Here is a 22,787-nt window from a genome sequence, read left to right on the forward strand (position 1 = left end):
TCACGTCCATCATTCACTGGCATCATTCACTGGGGGTTGGGCTGGGGCGTACCTCGCCCACGACCTCCTCTGCCACGGAACCCATTACCACGACCGCGGCCGCGGCCACGTCCTCGATCCAATCCTTGCGGCGGCGGAACGCGAGAGTAGTTCTGCGGACGGAAGTCAGGGTTGTTTTGGATAACACCCTCATTGGGGTCGCCGTTATCCATCGCGACATATCCGCCTCGGGCACCTCCCCGACTGCCGCCACGGGGGCCACGGGGAACGCCGCCACCATTGGTATGGGGACGGAAGGGGAGAGTAGTCTGCTGTCCGTTGTTGATACCTCCACGACCTCCACGTCCAGCTCCATTGCCCTGTCCGGCGACGGCTCCTCGGAAAGAGCCTCTCAGGGGCGCAGGGGTAGATGCGTTTCTCAGCTGTCCCTGCCCGTGAGGACCCATGGGGGCACCGTATCCGGCAACTGTCAATGGAGTCTGTGCCTGCTGGGTTTGCTGGCTAGCTGTAGCACGGGAACTGGTGATAAGTTGTCGGTTGGAGATGTTGAGGAGGGAAGACGCCAGAACAGTTTGGCCACGGAATGGTGAGCATCGGCCACCTAGTGTAGTGCCGCTCATGAACGACACATCAAAGACAACATCAAGCAGAAGTGCTCGCGGGGTTCTGGTGAGACCGACAACAGTACCACGAGTAGCGATGGGTACTTTACCAGAATCTTGGGCATACACAACCCGATCGCCAAGCCTGAAGCTTTGGTTCCCGAGACGGTGCTCGACATCGGCAGGCCGAAGGAGGGCAGTACGAGGTACACCCCGAACCTTCTTCGGTTGCATATCTGGCAGGGACGCGTTGAGAGCATCGGCATCCTGCTCAATCAACATCACAATATCCGAGTCAAGTTGCTCAGCGTCAAGGGGCACTCTCTCGAAGTTCTTGGCTTCAATAGATTTGAGCCAATCCTTAATCTCTTTCATCTTGGCGGCAGCAATCTCCTCGGGATAGAAATCGGTCGGAGAATAACGGTCGCTTTGAGGGTTGCGCTGGATGCCAGCAATGAAATCGGGGAAATTAATCATGTACTGTTGAATCAGTTCCACTGCCTTCTGGCTAAATTCCCATCCGGATTCTCCCCGACGAGAGTATCCAAGAACCTTCTGCTGCTTTGCCTGGAACTTTAAGTTAAGACCGAGGTTCGCACGTTGGCCTTCGATGTCAACAGTAAAGGAAGATGTGATCTTAGCCAGTACCAAAGGATTGAGGCGAAGACTGCGCGCAACAGCATATGAAGGCATGTAAGGGCAAAGTTGCTCAGATGCCCTAACACGCTCTCGACCGAATTCTGGCTCCCGGCCTTTCACGGCCGCAACCAATCCATTCACCTTTCCGTCTTCGTGTCCACCAACATACACAGGTCTTCCGTAATTGAAGTCACCCAAGAAGAAGGCACGAGAACCCTCTGGGAATTCTTCTTGAATAGAGAGAGCTTCCCGCTCAATGAAACGTTGATCAGGGTTGATCACGTCATCAACAACAACCTGTAGAGCATAGTCCGTCTCTTGGCCAGGGATATCAGCGAATTCCTTGATCGTGGCTCCAGCGTCTGTCTTGCTCATGCCCTTCAGAAGCTGAATGTGGACCAGAGACTCGACATCGCCAATGATAATTGCAAGACGCTTGCTGTACGTGCCCTCAATCTTGTTGGCTTTCCTCTTCCACTGCTCAATTTGCTGGGGGGTATGGGGAATAGCCAAAGGGTGTTCTTCTCCAGGAGGGAGAACGTAATCGAATAATTCGTCCGAGACACGGACCACAAGAGCTTCTTGCAAGAATGGATAGCCCACGTGGACACGCTTCCCAAGCTTCGTCTTAGCTAGTTCGATGCTCGACCGGCTTCCGGGATCAAGGAGTGTAATAACCTGGCTCTCGTTACGGCTGTCTTGATTGAACACGCAAACGCCATGGAAACCCAATTGGCCATGGTGGGGGAGTGTCTTGATGCTAGGGAAACCAGCAAGCGCTGCCTCACCTAGGTGCACGCCGTCCATCAGACCAGCGTAGGGCTCCAACCCATCCATGGCGGGAAGCTCAAAGAGGTTCTCAATGCAACGGCAGCTAGGAAGATCCGGGAATACGCCAGGCATCGAGGAGGGGTAAACGAAGTTCACATCAGGGGAATAGGTGAATTTGAGACAGGCCCCAAAGTCGTTCCTTGCTTTTTCATCTGCAGAAAGTAGGCTTTCTTTCGTTTTGAGGGCTGACAACAGCCGCTTCTCGTCGATGAATGGGATCTTGACAACGGCTTCCCATTCCATTTTTTTCCCGTTCATATCGAGATCAAAATCACGAGGGTAGAAATCGTAGATGGGGGAATCAGGTGAAGTCATCAGGTCCCAATAGGCAGTAGGTACAATCTTCTTACTGCGGTCGGGCAAGACACCCATGAGCTGGTCGAACGGCCGGAAAGGCTGTCCCAATTTGAAGTCCATATCTGCACCAAGGCCGTCATTCACATCTATTCCACTGTCAGTAATCAAATTATTCCAAAAAAAAAAAAGATTTGGTACTACTAACCAGAGATCATAGGGGCATAGTGGTACTGGAAGAACCAAGGCCACGATGCAATGCCACGGTAATAATAGAACAAGACCCACTGGAGGCCTTGCACATAGTTTTGCGCCAATTTCTTCATCTCTTCCTTGTTGTCGAGGCCCCAACCGAACTTGGTTCGGTAATAATTATCTTTCCACTCAAGGAACTTGGCGTCATATTTCTCCTGTGCGGCCTTCTGCGCTTCCTCGGCCGTCATCTCCTGAACTTTGGCCTTCTCGTACTTCCGAATAATACGCTGAACAGCCATCGATGCCTCCTCGTCCTCTTCATCGTCATCACTATCACCCTGGGTCGGAGGCAACGAGAGGCTCATAAACCGATCACCGTTCTCATTTTCCACGGAGGCCCAAGACAACCGGAGGTCATCCGCGAGCTGTTCGACGAAGGTGCGGTCACGGGCTGGAAGTGTAGGAGGGAGGTCAAGGGGTTCAGAAGCCTTGTCGGACCGGTTCAGGACGTACTTCTTGACCGTCTTAAGGATCTCCTTCTGCGAAGGAGTGAGGGTGAGCTCTTTCTTCTGTTGCGAGCTCGAATAATCGATGTTCGAGTCTTTCTTCGATTTGATCCATTGGGCATCGGAGTTTTCAGCCTCAAAGAATCGGTATTCCACGGCGCTAAGTGCGGTCACAAGCATGCCCAACCGTTGCACATTGATAACACCCTGCTCGTTGATGTAGCCGCCCATCTTTGGCAGCACCTCCTTGTAGAGCTTGAACATAAGGGCAAGGGCACCCTCGTTGATATGTAAGTTTGGCAGGTTGGGCAAGAAATCGTTGCCAACGAAAAAGGCCATAAGAATGAAATCATCAATGACACGCTCCATATCGAATGGGAAATCCAGAACACCTTCTTCTTTTAGCTCTTGGAATTCTAATTCCAAATACTCCCGAACCACGCTCAGATGCAACAAATAAAAGTTTTGGTGTTCCAGTTCCTTGGGCTTCTTGGATACTTGGCGACCAAAGGTCACTTCCTCGCGAAGAAGACAGAAGTGAGGGTCATGGCTGAGAAGACCCAGCATGATCAGATCGGCATCTAGACCGTACAGACAATGGCGAACGTTGGATTCATAGTCGGGCTGCGCTTTCGAGCAGCGAATGTATTCCATAATCTTGTGTTCGCCTTCTCCTGGAACCTCATGGCCAGAGAGCACAATCTCCACACCTTGCCAATCTGTGTCTTCCGAGATTTTCTTGTTGATGAAGTATTTGAGTTGTTTCGTCAATTTCTGCATGAACTCGGTACCCGGGGTGATGCAGTTGCTGTCAAAGGCGTCTTCCTTTGGCATCTCCAGACCCTGCTGGATAGCCTTCTCCTTCGCGGTCTCCGCATCCAGGGCGGTTCGGAATCGGCGAGCACGTTGTTGATTCATCTTAGCGCGAGGCGCAACACCGTCCACCGCCATATAGAACAGCTTCTTGGGCTTGATCTTACCAAACAGGTGTTCAATGTAATTGAAGATCGCAATGAACATTTGATCCTCCGTCATGCGAAATGTCGGGGAATCGCTGTCACTATGCGTACAGTTGTGAATAATGCCGTTCATATCGAGGTATAGGCTATCAAATTCGGGTATCCGGCTCTCTGCGATCAGCATCGAGATTGACGGATACCGCTCACTCAGCCAGCGGAAGAATTTGGGGACACCCATGGTGAAGATGGGGTGGGATCGACGACAAAATTGTCAAGAAGGGAATCGGGCAGGTTATTTATCGTAAGAGTTGAGAGATCGTAGCGGGGTTCTCGTAAAGGACTGAAATGGGTAACTTGCGACGAAAGGTGAAATCATCCAATGAGGAACTCTTGGATAAGATACTGCGCCAACAAAGTGTGTTGCCCAACGAAAGTTATAGGGGCGCAAACGTAAAACACGCAAGAGAAAGATATAGTAAAGACAAACTGACACTTTTCAGTTGTGTATGATGCAAGAAAGCAGGTGTCCCCACGATGTGAACATTGAAGAGTCAACGGAGCTCATTCACCGCCTATCAATTAGGACTAGTGCCATTACCGGTCTCCCAGCACTCATTAACGCGCTCATGCGCGTAGCTTTCCTCCGCCCACCTGTCCGCTTCACGCACTCTTTCTAAGTGGCTCAAGTTCTATCGTCTCGTGATCTCAATATATCGCTTGGTCTATACCACCCCAAAGCCATGGATCACTATGAAGATGATGCTGGTGAGCGTTTATACCCTTGCGCACTACTTGAAATCTCAATCTAATCAAGTTCTAGGTGTTGGTGGCGAGCATGAGAAAGACCATGATCAGGATCAGGATCAGGATCATGAACATGCCGACGAGAAGGCGATCAATGAAGGTAGATAAGCTCAATCTCTCTCCAGCTCTGCCAATTAGGGTTATATCTAATTATATTCATTGGGAACAGAGTACAAAACATGGAAGAAGAATGCGCCCTTCCTCTATGATATGATTCTGAGCACAGCATTAGAATGGCCTACTCTCACAACCCAGTGGCTTCCAGATAAGCAAGAGTATGCACCGAACTCCTACTGGTCCATGCATCAACCTAACCAAGTCTGTCTTCAGAGTCCCAGACAAGCCATACTCAACCCACCGTCTCCTCATCGGCACACATACCACTGGTGATGCGCAGAATTACCTTCAGATTGCCCAAGTGCAACTCCCAAATCCTAATGCCCCAAACCCGGAAGACTACGATGAAGAGAAGGGAGAGATTGGAGGCTATGGCGGGGGTTCAAAGAAGGCTCAAATGGAAATCAAGTTCAACATTGTGCAAAAGATAGATCACAAGGGCGAGGTCAACAAGGCGCGGTATCAGCCACAGAACCCGAATATCATTGCTACAATGTGCACGGATGGTCGGGTGATGATCTGGGATCGCTCTAAACACCCCAGCTTGCCAACTGGCACAGTGAACCCTCAAATGGAGCTCCTAGGTCATGAAGCTGAAGGCTTCGGGCTTAGCTGGAACCCTCATGTGGCTGGTCACCTCGCAACTGGCAGTGAAGATAAGACTGTTCGACTTTGGTAAGCGGGCGCAATATTCAAGACCAGATATTTGGTGTGACTAGCAGCTAATGAAGCTCACCACAGGGACATTACTACATACACCAAGGGTAACAAGGCAGTGCGACCGAGCCGCACTTTCACGCACCACTCCTCGATCGTCAACGACGTTCAACATCACCCTCTCCACTCCTCTCTCATCGGAACCGTTTCCGATGACATCACGCTTCAAATCCTTGATACCCGCCAAGATGATTCCACTCGTTCGGCTGCTTCGGCTGAAGGCCAGCACCGCGATGCCATCAACTCCATTTCCTTCAACCCGGCTTCCGAGACGATCCTGGCCACGGGCTCCGCCGATAAGACTATCGGTATTTGGGATCTCCGTAACTTGAAGTCAAAGCTTCACTCACTGGAGGGCCACACCGATTCGGTGCAGTCTATCTCATGGCATCCATTTGAGGAGTCGGTCCTGGCAAGTTCCAGTTATGACCGTAAGATTATGTTCTGGGACCTCAGCCGGGCAGGCGAGGAGCAAACCCCCGAGGATGCTCAAGATGGGCCGCCAGAGCTGTAAGTGACCACCCTTTCCCCCTCAGCTTCATATAATATGTTTGAATTGTTCACTGACATCACTCCTTAGTTTGTTTATGCACGGTGGGCACACGAACCGCATCTCGGACTTCAGCTGGAACCTAAGTGACCCTTGGGTTCTGTGTTCTGCCGCTGAGGACAATCTACTGCAGGTATGGAAGGTAGCAGATGCAATTGTGGGCAAGGACCTGGAGGATGTCCCCACAGACGAAATTGAGGCATGATGTTATTTCTATCGGACTTGTAGTCCAGTCATTTCATTTGGGTGCTTCTTTGGTATAAGTGAATTAAGACCATAGTGAATAATCATTAAAAACACCATTACATTTGAAGTCTACATGGTGACGGCCCTTTTGCTAACAGCATGGTTATCATCTTATCTACTAGCCCTAATCCAACTTTGGAAGGTTTCACATATAAGGGCATTATCACCAGCCTGCATATGTACATACGTATATACTAGATTTTAGACCGCGAGAGGTAACTCTCTATTTCCGTTTTAGTGCTCACCACTTACTTTTTGCTCACTGAGTAAAACTGAGCATATGCGGCTCCTAGGTATCCTCATCACCACTGAGCAATCGCTGAGCTGAAAAATATTATTCACAAGAAGCCGTCTCAAATCCTGCTTTGACTAAAACACACTAGAGAATCTCCTCTTTGAGGTACAGTGGCAATTCGACTTTCTTGCTTTGAGTTAACAGGTGATCAAAACAGGGAATCAAAGATTTTGTCTCAGATGCAAAGTTACTTTTATAGTAACTAGTTAGCTAATTTCTAAGTTAGCAATATAACCACTTCATAACTTGGTCACACATAAGATACTAGGACAATATCTGTAAGGAAAGGCAGGTGACTGCAACCCAATTATTAAAAAAAAAAAGGCACTCATGGCTAGAAAGATCATTAGGCACTTACTGTCGCTCCCATAATCACTCCCGTCGAAACACAAAGCAGAAGAGGCGTAGTGCTTGCTAAATGAATTTGTTATCGCCCATACATATCCATGGGTATGGTGTCTTAAGCGGAAATACTACGGTGTAGTATCTCTCGTTCAATGACTCCTAGAGAGTCTGGCGTGTTATATAAAAGGACAGCTCGACCATTAGTTCAGAAATTCGTTTCGGGGAGAGGATATAAATATAAATACCTAGACTAGGTTCAGAAGGAGTGAGAATTCCCACTTCCCTAAGAACCGTTCCATCGTTTTTGTTCCATCTATAGCCTTCGATAAATCATGTCTAGGGGGGCCATCTCTGCACCTAAAACGGTGATAAAAATGAGCAATCTAAAGGAGTCTAGGGAAGTTTTCTGCATTATTAAAGTTAAAGTGCTAGACTTAGCCACTAAGTAGGCGGGTCTTTAGGAGGGATTCCACTATCCTCTTAGTCAATGAATCATTCTATGTATAAACATAAGTTGCTTGCTCCGAAAAAAGGTTGTAGATCGAGTGGTTCCCTCTTTCTTAAGAAATCCTAGATAAATAATATAGAGTTTTTGTTTTTGTCGATATTTGAAGATGTACCTTTGACCATCCTATGCTCTCGAATCCTCCTTACCCTTCCTATCTTTCTTGCTTTTATCACCACCAAACTAACTCTCCAAAGGAGCCTAATACAGAGAAGTGCAAAGATGCTAGGTTGAGAGATGGGTAGATCTAAATACCTAGAGAAGATATATGTATTTGGATGCAATCAAACAAGTAAAAACATCGCCTGCTATCTAGGAGTTTCATCTGCTCTAATATTGCCTTATTTCTCTTCCGCAGCCGCAGCCGCAGCCTTCGCCTTATCATCAATGGTCTTGGAAATAGCCGGACGAACCTTGATACGGTTCAACCAGGAATTAACATGCGGGAAGTTCTTCTCGAGATCCAGTTCGTTCGGAAATATGAGCGCAACTACCTCGAACCACGGCACAAAAGCAGCATCTACATAGCTGTACTTGCCGCCAACGAGGTACTCCTTGTTCTGGAGCGAGCGGTTGAGCACACCTGAAACACGACGGATCTCGTTGACATAGCGCTCGACCGCACTGGGCACCTTCTCGGGGTGGTAGATCGTAAACCAGGCGGCCTGCCCCCAGTACGGTCCCTGGCCGGACATCTGGTAGTGTAGCCACTGCTTGCTTTCGTAGTACTCCTTCGAGCCGGCGGTGAAGCTGATGGTGTGTTGCTTGTCGTATGTGTCTACCAAGTACTCGAGGATGGCGCCGGATTCCCAGATGGTGATTCCGGTGTTCGGATCCTCGAGGGTGGGAACACGACCGTTAGGATTGAGAGACTCGTAGGGTTCTTTCTTCAGGTCGCCGAGATCGATCGACTTAAGCTCGTAGGGAACCTTGAGCTCTTCCAGGATCATGAGGACCTTCCAGGGGTTAGGTGTGCCGGCGTGACCCCCGAGGGTCCAGAGTGTGAGGGGTTTGAGAGACATGGCGAGTGAATGGATGATGATTGATTGATTGGGAGAAAGAGAGTTCGATACAGAGACAATGATCAAGGGTTGGTCTGCTTAGCAGTGCCGGTATATATACTACAATAACAGGAACATCAGGACATGAATTATTCAGTTCGGCACGCGAGAAGAGCGAACGCTTGGTAAGCTAGATAGTTAATTAGGTATCTCGAACGTGATTAGACCTTATTTATCAAACAAACCATGGACTACAATATATGCAGCCAACCATCAACACAAACTGTACAAACTATACAAACAAGACTTGCTTCCAAGGTTGCCCAGTAGGATTAATAATTACGGAGCGTAAACATTGGTTAGTCATCAGTCAAAGTCTAAGCACTCAGTGAGCAGAGTACTGACGCACACCCTGTTCACTGAACATGACCCGAGAATAACCAAGAGCACCTAGGCATGACTTGACCATTATTAAGCATGGCTTGGCATTCACCAACCAAACAGCTATGGATCTGATATACTCCAGGGCCGCTACATAATGTAGCTAAGCCATAGATACAATCAAGTTACACGGCGCTTATAATTCTTGACTGAAACAATGCTTTCTAGATGACTGAGGGCAAACTTTGAATATTTAGGCCCTTTTTGGGATATATACCCATGGACCATTACCTACCTAAATATAAAGAAACGTATCAGTTGCGGATCAGGAATATTAGAACTGAGGACTACTCCGTAGCGATATCGGCACCTATTTCTGTAAATACCTTATCACTCTAGTTTCACCTTTAGGGTTGGGAAATATATATCCCAGCCCTTTACCGAAGTACATCCCCACACGTTTCACTGAAGTTAAGAGATTATACAAAGAATATATAACATAGACCATTTATATGTTGTACATTGATTGTATGCATGTCGGCCCCAGAGTCCGTTTATCCCGCGGGGAGCATGTCATCATCCTGGTAAGTTTTGATTGGTGGTGATTGGTGGGGGGCGATGAGGGGGACAAAAGAAAGTTAGCGTTTGCTAGAAAAAAAAAAAGATGACTCTACCTTTAGATACTTACCTATATATATAATCTTGGGTGATATCTTCTATTTTCTACTTTCTAAACTTGAAATATCTTCATCATGGGTTCTGATTCTCCCAACTCCAAGCCTTCGGCTATCCCGTCCCACATGCTGAACGGTAGCTCCCCGCTGCAACGATCAACGGGCAGCCGGGATTCTCGTGAGCGCGAGAGTCTCAATACATCCATTCGTTCCTCTTTTGAACCTCGAATTCCCATTGAATTTGAATCTCCTGAGACCAAGTCCGAGACCAAGACCGAGACCGCGGCCGAAACTGAAACTGGAGCCGCCCCCACCCACGCCGTTTCCAGTGCTGAGGTGCCAATTCGCAGTGTGGCACCAGTGCGGTATGTATACAGCGAATATCAATAATGGTGGCCATGGCACTGCAGATCTCATTGCTAATCTCTACGCTATAGTCCTACCTTGAATGACCCTCCCCGCGATCCCCGGGATGCGGCCGCCCCATTCACGCCTTCAACCGCCGTTAGCCGTCCTGCTAGCCCCTACACATTGAACCCGCCCATCGACTTTGATGGTCTAAGCTGGCCTTGTTAGTGATACTAGTCCTATCGGTTTACGATGCTTTATTAGTAGATCTCTCTAACCACTGTCATCTAGGCCCCGGAACCAGACAGCGGAAGGAGTCGACGCCGGAGGAGACCGAACAACGGCTAGAGAAGATGTCGGGAGCTATCCGAACAATCCTGGAATGTATTGGCGAGGATCCGGAAAGAGAGGGACTTCTCGAGACCCCCATGCGTTATGCCAAGGCCATGCTCTATTTCACCAAGGGCTACGAGGAGAATGTCCGGGACTTGGTTAACAACGCTGTCTTCCACGAGGACCACGATGAGTTGGTCATTGTCAAGGACATCGACATCTTCTCGATGTGTGAGCACCATATGGTACCATTCACCGGAAAGGTAAGAATTGCTGCATATAATACTGGGATTATATCATTCTAACCACTTACAGATGCATATCGGATATATCCCTGACCGCCGCGTCCTTGGTTTGTCAAAATTGGCTCGCCTGGCAGAGATGTTCTCTCGCAGACTCCAGGTCCAGGAGCGTCTGACCAAGCAAGTTGCGTTAGCCATTTCAGAGGTTCTCCAGCCTCGCGGTGTCGGTGTCGTTATGGAATCTTCCCACCTTTGCATGGTTATGCGCGGTGTGCAGAAGGTTAGCAGCACCACTACTACCAGCTGTATGCTGGGATGTATGCGTTCCAGCGCCAAGACTCGCGAAGAGTTCTTGACTCTGCTGAACCGGAGATAGATGCCCTATCTCGCCTGCCCAACCTTAACATAGGTTGTTGATTTTTGGATTCTTGGAGTTTTGGGCGGTGACCTTTCAACAGGTTTTGGGTCTTGCTTTTTACTTTACATGTTAAGCGTGGATTGGTGTTTCTCTGGTCTTCTCTTGTCTCGGTTCCCCTGCACATACTTGGGCGGATCTCCGCCCTGATGTCTTGTCATGTTCCTTCTCTTCTGAAGTTCATAACCTCCTTCGCGAGCTGATGGCTTCGTGGGAAATGGCAAACACCCCTTCCTCTACCCATGATGGGCCCAAGGAAGATAAAATCTCCCTCCCCTATCCCCTACCTTACTAACACAACCCCCAAGAGGCCTTTCCTACACAGTCTATTGAGATTCCACTCGGTAGCACTAGCAAGGCTGTTTCAACACTTGATCCCATGCCGCTTACGGGCATCCTAGTAATGTCGACTTAGATACGATGTATGTATTAGAACCAATGTACAACCCCTTCTGATTTCCTCTTTCCTGGTCTGGAACAAATGGCAAAGCTCTGGTCCTGGTATGTCGACCTTGGAAATAGAAAAGTGTAGTGTTGTCGACCTGCAACCGATTTCTATAGAGCTATTTGGTTTGTCTTAGGGCTTTGATCATACTACATAAACCTTCGGTTTGATCAAGGGAGACTGTATAGACACGTAGATAAGCATCACTGGTCCCTGACTGCTTCGTCGGCTTGAAAATATTGCCAGCAGTTTTGGCACTGCGGGTATTGGTGAGGACCTCGTCGGCGCTTATACCTCTGACCACTCCGACGACTAATCGATTACATCGTCGAATCGCTTAGTCGTCTCTTCGCACGTCTCGTCATTGCCTATGACGATAGGCCCCTACACGTACATGTCTCGTCTCGCGTTCCATTCCCCGGGGCTTCATTTCATTTTTTCTTGCCTTGTCATTCCTCTTCATCCTCTTCATCCTCTTCATCCAACTCTCCATCCAACTGTCCATCCAACTCTTGAACGCTCTATCATCCGAAGTCTTCATTTATTCATCCCTATCCCTTCTTGTAATCTATTCATTGCCTCTACTTGTGCTTCTTACTGTTTTCCCGCTGCATTTGACGTGTGATTGCACCCTGCCACGTCCACCGAACCTTGCCTGTCAATACACCAAGGTTACCAGGACACACAACACGCCACCTACGGTCACTACAGAGTGGCATTCATCTTATCTGTTTCTGTAAGTCTTGTGCAAGTTTATCCCGCTTCCTTATCTGTGTGTACTGCATACAACCCCCGTGTTTCGGAGCCTTAAATGGTCCGTCATCCAACATTGATTGGACATAGAACCTAGGCTTGCTTCCTTCTCCCTCCCCTCCCACGTTCATCTTTTTTTTTCTTAAAGGAAAAACTTGATCTGATATTTCTTTGTCTATTGTTTAATTTCATCTGATATCCTTCCGATCTGATCTATGCATGTTTATTTGGTTGTTATGACATGACACTAATATGTTTGCGAAAAGGTTTCTAGATACAACCAAACCCGAATACCTTGCATCCAAAGGGTTTGCCCTGACAATATTTAACTGCAAGTATGTTGAGTGTGTCGGATCAAATCAATTATGAGACTTTACTGACATGGAATTAAAGGTTCATTTACCAAAAGGCTGTTGTTGCCAACCAATAATCCATTTAACATAATGGATAACCACCCCCCATGTTCAGCCGTTCCTGGATCTTCGGGTCTCCCTACTCAGGAAGATACCACTGGCTTCACCAACGAGCCCACCGGTGTCAATGAGTCTGCCAGTGACAACCAGCCCGCCAGTACCAATGAGTCTGCCGGTATCAACTCTCTTGTCGAGTCTGGACCCTCGCAATGGTCCTCTCCTCCAACTCTTGAAATTCTCCAGGCACACATGGCAGCTGACGCTGACTCTGATGAAGCCGCTGAAATGCGTGTGCACCCCGATTTCCATGTCCACCTGGAAAGATTGCAAAGAATCAACGAAACCAATCGAGTGAATGCGCGCAGAGAAGCTGAGGCCCAGTATCAAGCCTATCGAGCTTCTCTGGTGCTCAACGAATCTCAGAATCAAGCTTCTCGCGTGCTTCATGATTCCCAGGATGAAGCTTCTATGGTGCTCAACGAGTCCCAACATGAAGCTTCTCAGATTCTTAACGACCCCCAGCGTGGAAGTTCGCAATTTGCCAACCAATCCAACCAGCCCTCGTACCATGGCAGTGCCGGACATGGATCGCAGCTATCGATAATGGACATGTCTGAGCTATACGAAACCCAACCTTCCACTTCAGCTGGGCTAATTCCACATGCTCGTCTCGACACAACTGATCCCACGGGTTCTGCTCATCCCAGAGACCACTCTTCTCACCACCAACCTCCATCTCCTTACCCAACGGTAACTCGACGCCAGACTTCTGCTAGTCCAAGCCCTTTGTCAAATCCTCCTCTGGTAGCACCTCTTATGATCGCACCTCGCCGGTACACAGAGTATGGAAACCCTTACACACTCACACGTGAGCCAGATTTGATGCCTGAAGGTACCGTTCCTTGTGGCCCAGACCGCATGCTTCAAGCATGGCTCCTCCGTCAGCAGCTTATTGCCGGCGTTCGTCCTGAAAATCTTCAGCCCATGTCAAACCCACGCAGTATGCGACACCGGACGCCTCCTTGGATCATGATCAACGATAGTGGTGCCCATATCATCAGAATGGAGCCTGCCAGATTTCAAGGTGTCATGCTTCCTATGCCCGACCTTCCTTGGTTCCCGCGGCGCGCAAATCCTAACTCATCTACTGCGCCTGCTTCGTTGAATGCTCCTGCTATTTCGAGTGTGCCAGCTGCTTCAAACATCCAGACTGTGCCAAGTTCTGCCAATACTCAAAACTCGCCGGTTGACCATAACCTGTCGGTCACTCCAACTTCACCCGTTGCAAACTCGCCGGTTGACACAAATTTATCGACTGCAACGGAGTCACTGTTTGCTCCACCCGTTCGAGCTCCTCCAGTCCGGCCAGCTACTCCGCGCCAATTTGATATTTCTGACCCTCCCAACTCGCTGGTTCGCCCAGGCACCTCGGCCCCCCCAAATACACCGGTTGCCGCAAATCCACAGAACCCAGACCCGGACCCGCGGGTTGTCGCCTTCTTCCAACCTCTCAGGCTCCATGAGCCTGTTAATTCAGCTTCATCTTCCGCAGGTGCCCTCCAGTCACAGATCAGGACGGCCCTGACTGTGCAAAACCGTACTGATGCTGATTCCATCAGTTCTCGGGAAGCCCCTGGGGCCGGGGACCCAGAGTCTTCGGCTGCCTCTTCGGAGGCCGCCAATGGTAATGGAAATGGGGTGGTGCACCACGGAGTCACCTGGTCGGAGCCAGAGGACCCCGAGGAGGAGGACTCCGGTGAGGCTGTTTCGCCTCACCTCCGTCGTTTCCTTCTCGACGGGGCGGATGACTAGCTCGGGATGGGAGGGGGGGGGGGGGGGCTAAGACTCCCAGTGAACAACCCTCCTTGTGAGGGTTGATATGAGAATACTTTCAAGTGTGTATGAGTAGTTTCTGAGGTGAATCTTGCTTACAATGTAAGTAGGAAGTGAGGCATGGGTGAGCTGAGTGAGGAGGCAGTCAAGTTTTGTGTAGATATGTACGAATAAAGTTCTATGAGTATAAATTCTTTTCGGTCCTTAATTTAATGCATGGTAGAAATATATTCCTTTTGTGCCTACGTACTGATAGGTACTGGGTTTGTCACTGTCATGTTAGACATGCGGTCTCAGATTTTGATAACGGAGAAAGGTCCGTTGCAAAATAGGGGAAGCTTCCTCTAAGGCAAAAAAATATCTCAGTAGTTTAACAGTACTGTGAGGGAAATACCCCTAAAGGGGATTGGTAGATGGACAACCGGACGACAAAGGGAACCAGTCGTGTGGCAACATGTGTCAAAGACCTAGTAAAAAAATTGTTTAGTCTCTGTCCCAAACAACTTGTCACCCATAAGCAGTAGCCGGAGACGTTGGTAGAATATCATGAAAGCAAATTCTTCTTCTCAAAGAGATGTTGCGAAGTGCCAGGGCTGATCATGTCCTCTTAAACAAAATGACACCACGTGACCACATGTGACAGTTCCGGGACAACTTCGACTTGCCCATGACATCAACCTTCCTCTTTGCTTTCTTAGTTCCTCGCTGATTTGGCATGGCGCCCCCATGATTATACATAATTTATTTTGTTGAATCTAGCTCCCTGGCCTTTCTGGGGGATGTTTCTTTTTTTTTTTCCCGGGTGAGAATGGCCGGGGGTTTGTGTTCCAGCCCATCCCGCTCCAACTCGGGCTGACTTTCAGCCCACGCCTTGAGTCCCTTGCAACCACATCCACATCATGAGATGTTGCTTTCTGTTAGATTACAAACTATCAATTTCAGGTCCTGGAATTGGTCTCATTATTTAATACGGGAGGCGGGGTTGAGCACAGGGCTTAGTCTCTAGCATTTCACCACCCGCAACTTTGGGGGGTTTGCGCACTCTACTGGATTGGATTGGGTGGAACCAGCATTGTTTATTTGGGCTCTTCTTACCTTGACCGTCTCGTACATTGACCCCTCATTCGGTATGCTCCCCACCATTGCCGCCAGCCTTCTGTCTAGCCAACCGACCTGGACACCTGGATATCACCAACATGAATTTGCATTCTTGTGTGGCAGAACTATAAAGGCACAGAACCCGCAAAGGTCGGCTTAAAGCGACGTCGCAGTCGGGGGTTCCGGCCGTGTTTCATTTCTGTTCCAGTGGTATTTGTGCCCAGATAGTCATCCATCAGTCTATCTGTTGTAAATCACGACAAAGTTTCATTCCAGCACGCACTCGTTTCTTGATGCATGACAACTCGAACTTCGTTCGACAATTGACCAATCTACAACTTACAAGACATCGAAAACTGACTAGCTAGGTGTGATACAGAGCATCAGAGTTGTTTCTAACAGAGAACCACAGCGCGTTGGATCGGCCCTCCAAATTGACCAACAGCTCCATGATCCTGGGGGGAGGATGATAAGAGATTTCCAGCCATTGATTTTATGATGTGACCTGACAACCCTACGTGGTGTCGTCCTGTTCACAATGGTGCCTCGGGGATGTTGGCCCATCTAGCCTTGTGCAATACGTAGATAGTTTCATTCGTGGGACAAGCCAACGCAGTCTCAATGTTGCTTTGCCGAAAACAGGCAACTGCTGTACAAAATGGCAGGGCGAGCACAAAGGAGACAATACGCTAGCAAGCCTGGCTAGCACTGTTTCTCCAACACCTGCAGGTGGGCACCACCTGATCAGATCATCCTGTGCTGAGCAGACACAAGCTCGACATATTCGGTACCAAAAAAGAGTCTCGGAGGAGCAAAGCAGAAGTACAGGCTGCACTTGTCTTCGACAGCTGCACGCCAACCTTCATCCCGCCGTCGAATCAAGTTGTAGAGCCGCAACGTGGATCAGTCAGCAACCCCGAGGTCTCCTACCTTGGAAAAGCCCACCCTCCACGGCCAAGTAGTGTTCTTTCTTTACATGGAAAGGTGAGACGGTGTATTTGATAAATCTGAATTGGTGCGTATGCCCCGTTCGACCTTCCCCTTGCTTATGTTCTCGTTGTTCACCAGCGCTTGATAGTTTACACAGTTCGGAATCTGGAAAAACCATCGTTCCGGGTCCCCAAACCCGAAAGACTCCCGCCTGCGATCGCAGACACGCTTGGACGCCATCGCTCACAACAGTGCCTTCTCATCATTATCTCTAGTTCAAAGGCTTCTTCCAAAGACTAGCCTCGCTGACAATCTTTATTTCCCTGATTGAACCAGATGCCGTTGGCGACGTTTACATGGCGGAGTCCCGTACGAGTCCGGTGTTGAGAGACCAGTGGATTGCTGACCTAGACCGCGATCCCCGTGACAGGGAGAGACGGAGAGGGCGAGGGTCAGGCCGCGATCGAGGGAGAAACAGAGGTCGTGACCGAGGCCGTCCATATCGGCCCAATAACCGCAATTTCGATCGCCCGGGGCGGTCGCCACCACGCGCGTCCCGCTTTGGCCCTGACTCTTCTCACGACCTAGGTGATTTCGCTCCGGATCGATATTCCCGTCAAGGTTCTCCTCCACCTCCAAACTTTCACAACAGCCGTCGACTAGATTCAACGCAACCCGTGTCATCAGCTGACAACTGGAGCGCTCACCCTTCCGGACCTTTTGATAGAGAAGCCCCCGGTCCTCGAAGAGACGAGTCACCAACTGGACCTCCACTGAAACGACAAAGGACTCGAAGCCTCTCACCGCATAGCCGCCGTGGCCCTCTTCCTCCGCAGCGTTCAAATTACCCCAATCACGGCGAAGGACGGGACCGAAGCCCTTCATTCAAGAAACGAGGTGGCCGCACCCAAGGTCGTGGTGCTCCCAGGCGAAGATCACCACGCCGGGGCCGGGACCGTCGTGGAAAAGACCGTCGTCGTTCGGACATTCCACGTCCAGGACGATCTAGATCACCGGCTAATGAACGAGGGTTTCATCATTCGCCTGATCGACGGTCTCGTACCCCTGGTGGTGACAATTACAGCGACCACGGATCTCACTATCGATCGAACTCAAGGCACTCCGTACGGTCTGCAACCTCGAGATATTCTGCATCATCTCGCAGGTCAAGGCGCGATTCGGCGATGAACACACACCGACCAATTCAGTCCGTTGTGGACGCCACTGGTCGGTCTCCATCTCCACCGCGCCCGATTCCGAGCTTTGACTCTGATAACTTCGGCCCTACTGGAGAGCACTCTACTCACACGCGGGATGAGTTCCCAATGCATGCAATGCGCTCTGATGTGAATAATGAGCCTCGCCGTCGGCCGTCTCGACCACGTCTTGATAGCCGGCCCTATGCGAACTCTCAAAACGCAACGTCGACAGGCTCATACCACGGTTCACCGCAACCGCCCTCACCTTACTCTGCGGGACGAGGAGGATGGTCTGGCCAACCTCCGTATTCTGGAACTGGGTGCGTTTCTTATTGCTTTCACTTACATGTTATACTCTGACTTATACTAACACTCTCTTCCAGCCATACCTCTCCTTATCGACACGATGACTATTCATCACAAAATGGAAACTATTATCACAACCAAGGTCAATCTAACGGCCCTGGCAATCATCACCCTCAATCCCCGTATGGCGGGCCTCCCCACAGAGGTGGCCACTCTGGTGGCGGTCATCGAGGAAACTTTCCAAACCAGGGACCCGATCGGCGATTTTCTGGCTCTGGTCCCCATTCATATCAGAATGGACCTTCACAACGCGGCGCGAGAGGACATTTCAACAACTTGCAATGGACTGCATCGGGATCACGAGGCCGTGGGGGACAACATAGTCCACCACACCCGGCACACAGTCATGGGTCACAAACTCCCACTCGGCCACGGTCTCACAATGACCCGCAATCCCCCCGAGCTGGCGAAAGTGACAATCATTTCCGACCCCCCAATAGGGACGAAGAGGATAACCAGGCGCAAGTTCAATCTGCTAGCGGAAATCCCCAGCCCATGCCACACTCCAACCACGAATCCAATAATACGACGCCGGCAAACAAGGGCGGGAAATTTAGCTTTGCCTTCAAGTCAAAGGCTGCACCTTCTCCTGCTCCAAAGCCAGTCCCTGACCTTGCCCAGAGGATGCAGGTCCGCGAGCCGGCCCCACGTGCACCCGAACCACCTCAACAACCTCGGAACAGGTTTACCAATGGACCATTACCCAAATTCAAACCAGATACAAGAGCTGATCGCCGTGACCGGGGTGGACGAAATCGGGATCGAGACCGGAGAGATTTCCGGGAGCCACGAGAATTCCGTGATCCGCGGGATCGAAGAGATGATCGCCGGTTCGATCAACGTCGTGATCGACGACAAGGAGAATGGCCCTCGGACCGGCCCTTGGACTGGCCAGATCGCCGCCGTGACCATTCTCCAGAACCGCCAAGAGAGGCACCACCACCACCACCTAAGCAGAAGCAAATTCTTACACGCTTCAAACCACGCCCTATGCTTCCCGAGGAGTTCGCTAATGCCGAATCTGTGTACTACCGAAAGCCGGGCAATGAGTCTGTGATCGGTGCTGGAACATATGGAAAAGTGTTCAAAGGAATCCACGTCTATACCCAGCGTAAAGTTGCACTCAAGAAGATCCGCATGGAGGGCGAGAAGGATGGCTTCCCTGTCACGGCTGTTCGAGAGATCAAGCTGCTCCAGCATCTTCGAAACCATAATGTTGTCAGCCTCCTGGAGGTCATGGTTGAAAAAAACGAATGTTTCATGGTCTTTGAATACCTCTCTCACGATCTGACCGGTCTGATCAATCATCCCACTTTCTCTCTCACTCTCTCGCACAAGAAGGATTTGGCGAAGCAAATGTTCGAAGGTCTCAATTACCTTCACCATCGTGGGGTTCTACATCGCGACATCAAAGCTGCCAATATATTGATCAGCAATCGCGGGTTGTTAAAGTTTGCCGACTTTGGCCTGGCCCGGTTCTTCTCCAAAAGTCGTCAACTTGACTACACCAACCGGGTCATCACCATCTGGTACCGGCCCCCGGAACTTCTCTTGGGTGAAACCCGATATGGTCCTGCTGTCGACATGTGGAGTGCTGCATGCGTTTGCATGGAGATGTTCACGAAAAAGGCGGTTTTCCCCGGTGAAGGTGGCGAATTGAGCCAGATGGACAAGATCTACAATGCTTTGGGTACACCGACTAAGACTGAGTGGCCGGACCTTGTGGAGATGCCCTGGTTCCACCTAATGCGGCCAACGGAACGAAGGAAGCGCGTTTTCGAGGATGTATACCGTGATGTGCTGACAACTGGTGCGATGGATCTTATCTCTTCGATCTTCCGCTACGACCCTTCGCAGCGGCCGAGCGCGGAGGATGTTCTTAAACATCCCTACTTCGTATCGGAGGAACCAGCTCCTCACCCGCCGATTGAGTACGTTCCCCACGCTCCTTGGCGTATATTATATTATCCCTGCTAACTTTATTCACAGATTGGAGCATGTTGAAGGGGACTGGCATGAGTTTGAATCAAAGGCGCTTCGCAAGGAAGCTCGACGCGTCGAGTACCAGAACCAAAAGGACCGCGACAAGCGCAAGGCTGACACTTCGGTGCGCAGCAGCGATCGGGATTCCAAGCGAACCAAGCAAGATTCAAGTGATCGTGTCTCTGTCCAGTGATGACTCTTTGCAAAATATTTTATTATTATTTTTTTTTGCAGTTTTATTGCATCGGATATGGTTGGTGGAATGGTTTGCATTTACTTTTCACGATATTCACTACCCTTGGCATTCGGGGTTATTCCGGGCTTGCTTTTTTTGTCACATATTGCCCATTGATCAAAGAAAATTTAGATCAAAGTTGTTATTTGTATGGTGGACTGGTATAATAGGCTGCGAAGGTAGCTATTCTTTCTGCATTTGAAGAGATGGATATTATCTATGAAAACTATAAGCTACTGCATGTCAGTTCATTGGTCATAAGCCAGCACAGCTATAGGAAGATTCAAAATATATTTCAAGGCTCAGACTTTGCCTGTTGACCGCATGCTCAACCAGCCCAGGCCGAAGGCCAAAGTAGTAGGGCGGTTGAGTCCTCGGATTACCAGAGAGCTCAAAAGAGTTTCTTCATTGCGTTGAAACATGGGAAAATATAGATGGAAATGGATTGCTATTGAATAGAGACGTACCCTATATACTATAATATAAACAAACAAAGAAACAAAGTATGTGTCGTCAATCAGGTCATCAACGTGTCATGGGTTGCTCGTAAGCCCTCGTGATGATGGTTTTAGATGCGAATCAAATTAATCTCGACACACACATCGGAAACGCTAGTGCTGTAAAAAGAATGAGTCGCCAGCGTTGATTTGAGTTGGTGGTCTTGATATAAAAAGAAGAAAAAGAAGAAAACCAGAAGAAAAAAGTCGAAGAAAAAGGGAAAACTGGAAAAAAGACGGTGCGGGCTGCAGGCGAAAATGGGGCTGAGGTGGCTGTGATTGGCCAGGGAAGCTGCTCCTCCAAACTGCCCGAGTCTCCGATTCATATCGACACTTTTCCCCTTCACCTGATTCCCCTCTATACATTTGTTTACCTATTCTATTGCTTATTTTTTTTCTTTTAACCAGCCTTACCAGATATCCTCCTATTCGCCCTTACTTACTTACTTCATCTACCTGGACTTTCCCGAATTTCTTATTCAGAATTTCCCTCTGCCACTATACTACGTCACTGAGATCATAGCGCCGGCGTCTCATCTCTCTGTGTAACGCTTCTTACGGATCCTTTTCTTTCCCCCTGATGACCGCTCGTGTCTCGGGCAGTCTTCTCACCCGCCGCGATGGATAATGCAAACCTGTGGACCCGCCGGACAAAGTTAGTCGTGTGCCCCTCCTCAACCCAGACCATTGTAACTTATATGGTGGATTGTTTGTTCTTTGATTAGCTCTTCCAAATTGTCCCTGTCAACGTCCGGAACCGACGCGAAAGACAGTGCTCGTGTCGAACTTCCCCGCCCGTCCAAGCGGTTCGGACCCGACAGCTCGCACGGCCGCTCGAATCCATTTAACGCAATATCCCCATTATCCGGCGGTGTTTCATCCCCATCTACCAATGCCTCCTCCGCATTCGGTCTGGGGTCCGGCGCATTTGCCTCATTCGGTGCGCCGAAGACTCCCGGTGGCTCCGAGTTGAAAACACCTGGACGGGAGACACCTTTGGAACACGATGAGGCTACACGCAAGGCCTTTGAGAACAACTCCCTCGCGGCTCCTGGCGAGCACCCGTTGAAGTCTACGTGGATCGTCTGGTATCGTCCCCCGACACCCAAATACTCCGACTACGAAAAGTCCACCGTGCCGCTCGCTTCGATATCTTCCGTAGAGAGCTTCTGGGCGGTGTACTCTCACCTTAAACGCCCTTCCCTTCTTCCTACCGTTTCCGACTACCACATCTTCAAGAAGGGGATTCGCCCCGTCTGGGAAGATGAGGCGAACAAACGGGGAGGTAAGTGGATCGTACGTTTCAAGAAGGGGGTTTCCGATCGATACTGGGAGGATCTCCTCTTGGCTATGGTTGGGGACCAGTTTGCGGAGGCTGGCGATGAAGTCTGCGGTGCTGTACTGAGCGTCCGAGGCGGCGAAGATGTTTTGAGTGTTTGGACGAGGATTGACGGGGGGCGCAACATCAAAATCAGGCATGTACAGCCTACCCTAATTTACCACAGTGAAGTGTCGCTAACTTCATTCCAGAGAAACGATCAAGCGCCTGCTTGCTTTCCCGGCAGACACCAACATCATCTGGAAGAGCCACGACGATAGTATTGCACAGCGTTCTGCTATCGACCAGGCTCGCCACGACAAGACTGCCACTGGTACGGGTCATCAAGAACGGCGGCGAACAGGTCAAGATGACTCGGACAAGGTCAAACCGGCTGTGGCCCTATGAACGGATCCAAGATCCCAGCCTGGCCTTGGGCCCTGTATAGTAAACCCGAAAAAAAAAACTTCAATCACGAATCATTGGGACGCGTTTGGGTCTTAGGGGCGGTGGGGCATCGAGGCGAACTCAGCGGTTTGATTTGATTTATGTCTTGAGTGAACTCATCTGTGCTATGGTGCTATATGTGTGTTTTTTTTGTGTCTACCGAGCTCATGCGTGATGTTTTTCCTTTATGTACGCAGCATGAATGCAGCACCAGCTGCTAATGGTTTTCTCGTCTGAGAGTATTGTCTATGCTTTGCGTGAATTGGGTTAC

At 49.7% G+C, this 22,787-nt stretch overlaps 8 protein-coding genes across 8 annotated transcripts; 6 read left to right on the plus strand and 2 right to left on the minus strand.

Moving 5' to 3' along the window:
• Positions 1-26: 26 nt before the first annotated feature.
• N7447_002987 (chromatin-binding exonuclease XRN1) lies at positions 27-4,264 on the minus strand (the record flags this gene model as incomplete). The annotated part of the gene is made up of 2 exons (XM_057227262.1): positions 27-2,515; positions 2,575-4,264. The coding sequence occupies 2 exons, from the start codon at positions 4,262-4,264 to the stop codon at positions 27-29; spliced, it is 4,179 nt and encodes a 1,392-aa protein (XP_057091278.1).
• Positions 4,265-4,371: 107 nt separating this feature from the next.
• N7447_002988 (uncharacterized protein) lies at positions 4,372-4,703 on the plus strand (the record flags this gene model as incomplete). The annotated part of the gene is made up of 2 exons (XM_057227263.1): positions 4,372-4,476; positions 4,527-4,703. The coding sequence occupies 2 exons, from the start codon at positions 4,372-4,374 to the stop codon at positions 4,701-4,703; spliced, it is 282 nt and encodes a 93-aa protein (XP_057091279.1).
• A 63-nt stretch (positions 4,704-4,766) lies between these two features.
• N7447_002989 (WD repeat RBAP46/RBAP48/MSI1 family protein) lies at positions 4,767-6,419 on the plus strand (the record flags this gene model as incomplete). Its single annotated transcript, XM_057227264.1, has 6 exons — positions 4,767-4,791; positions 4,847-4,930; positions 5,000-5,105; positions 5,161-5,622; positions 5,689-6,174; positions 6,245-6,419. The coding sequence occupies 6 exons, from the start codon at positions 4,767-4,769 to the stop codon at positions 6,417-6,419; spliced, it is 1,338 nt and encodes a 445-aa protein (XP_057091280.1).
• A 1,527-nt stretch (positions 6,420-7,946) lies between these two features.
• On the minus strand, positions 7,947-8,627 carry N7447_002990 (glutathione S-transferase family protein; the record flags this gene model as incomplete). The annotated part of the gene is made up of 1 exon (XM_057227265.1): positions 7,947-8,627. One exon carries the CDS (start codon positions 8,625-8,627, stop codon positions 7,947-7,949), a length of 681 nt encoding a protein of 226 aa, XP_057091281.1.
• A 1,112-nt stretch (positions 8,628-9,739) lies between these two features.
• Positions 9,740-10,960, plus strand: N7447_002991 (GTP cyclohydrolase I; the record flags this gene model as incomplete). The annotated part of the gene is made up of 4 exons (XM_057227266.1): positions 9,740-10,026; positions 10,099-10,232; positions 10,301-10,605; positions 10,658-10,960. The coding sequence occupies 4 exons, from the start codon at positions 9,740-9,742 to the stop codon at positions 10,958-10,960; spliced, it is 1,029 nt and encodes a 342-aa protein (XP_057091282.1).
• Positions 10,961-12,640: 1,680 nt separating this feature from the next.
• On the plus strand, positions 12,641-14,422 carry N7447_002992 (uncharacterized protein; the record flags this gene model as incomplete). The annotated part of the gene is made up of 1 exon (XM_057227267.1): positions 12,641-14,422. One exon carries the CDS (start codon positions 12,641-12,643, stop codon positions 14,420-14,422), a length of 1,782 nt encoding a protein of 593 aa, XP_057091283.1.
• A 2,405-nt stretch (positions 14,423-16,827) lies between these two features.
• N7447_002993 (putative protein kinase) lies at positions 16,828-20,212 on the plus strand (the record flags this gene model as incomplete). Its single annotated transcript, XM_057227268.1, has 3 exons — positions 16,828-17,990; positions 18,054-19,967; positions 20,026-20,212. The coding sequence occupies 3 exons, from the start codon at positions 16,828-16,830 to the stop codon at positions 20,210-20,212; spliced, it is 3,264 nt and encodes a 1,087-aa protein (XP_057091284.1).
• Positions 20,213-21,242: 1,030 nt separating this feature from the next.
• On the plus strand, positions 21,243-22,477 carry N7447_002994 (eukaryotic translation initiation factor 4E; the record flags this gene model as incomplete). Its single annotated transcript, XM_057227269.1, has 3 exons — positions 21,243-21,406; positions 21,477-22,226; positions 22,282-22,477. The coding sequence occupies exons 1-3, from the start codon at positions 21,372-21,374 to the stop codon at positions 22,475-22,477; spliced, it is 981 nt and encodes a 326-aa protein (XP_057091285.1). The 5' UTR covers positions 21,243-21,371.
• Between the last annotated feature and the right edge of the window lie 310 nt (positions 22,478-22,787).

The sequence above is a fragment of the Penicillium robsamsonii genome, assembly GCF_028829455.1.
Source record: "Penicillium robsamsonii strain IBT 29466 chromosome Unknown utg000001l_segment0_segment0, whole genome shotgun sequence".
Taxonomy (NCBI): Eukaryota; Fungi; Ascomycota; class Eurotiomycetes; order Eurotiales; family Aspergillaceae; genus Penicillium; species Penicillium robsamsonii.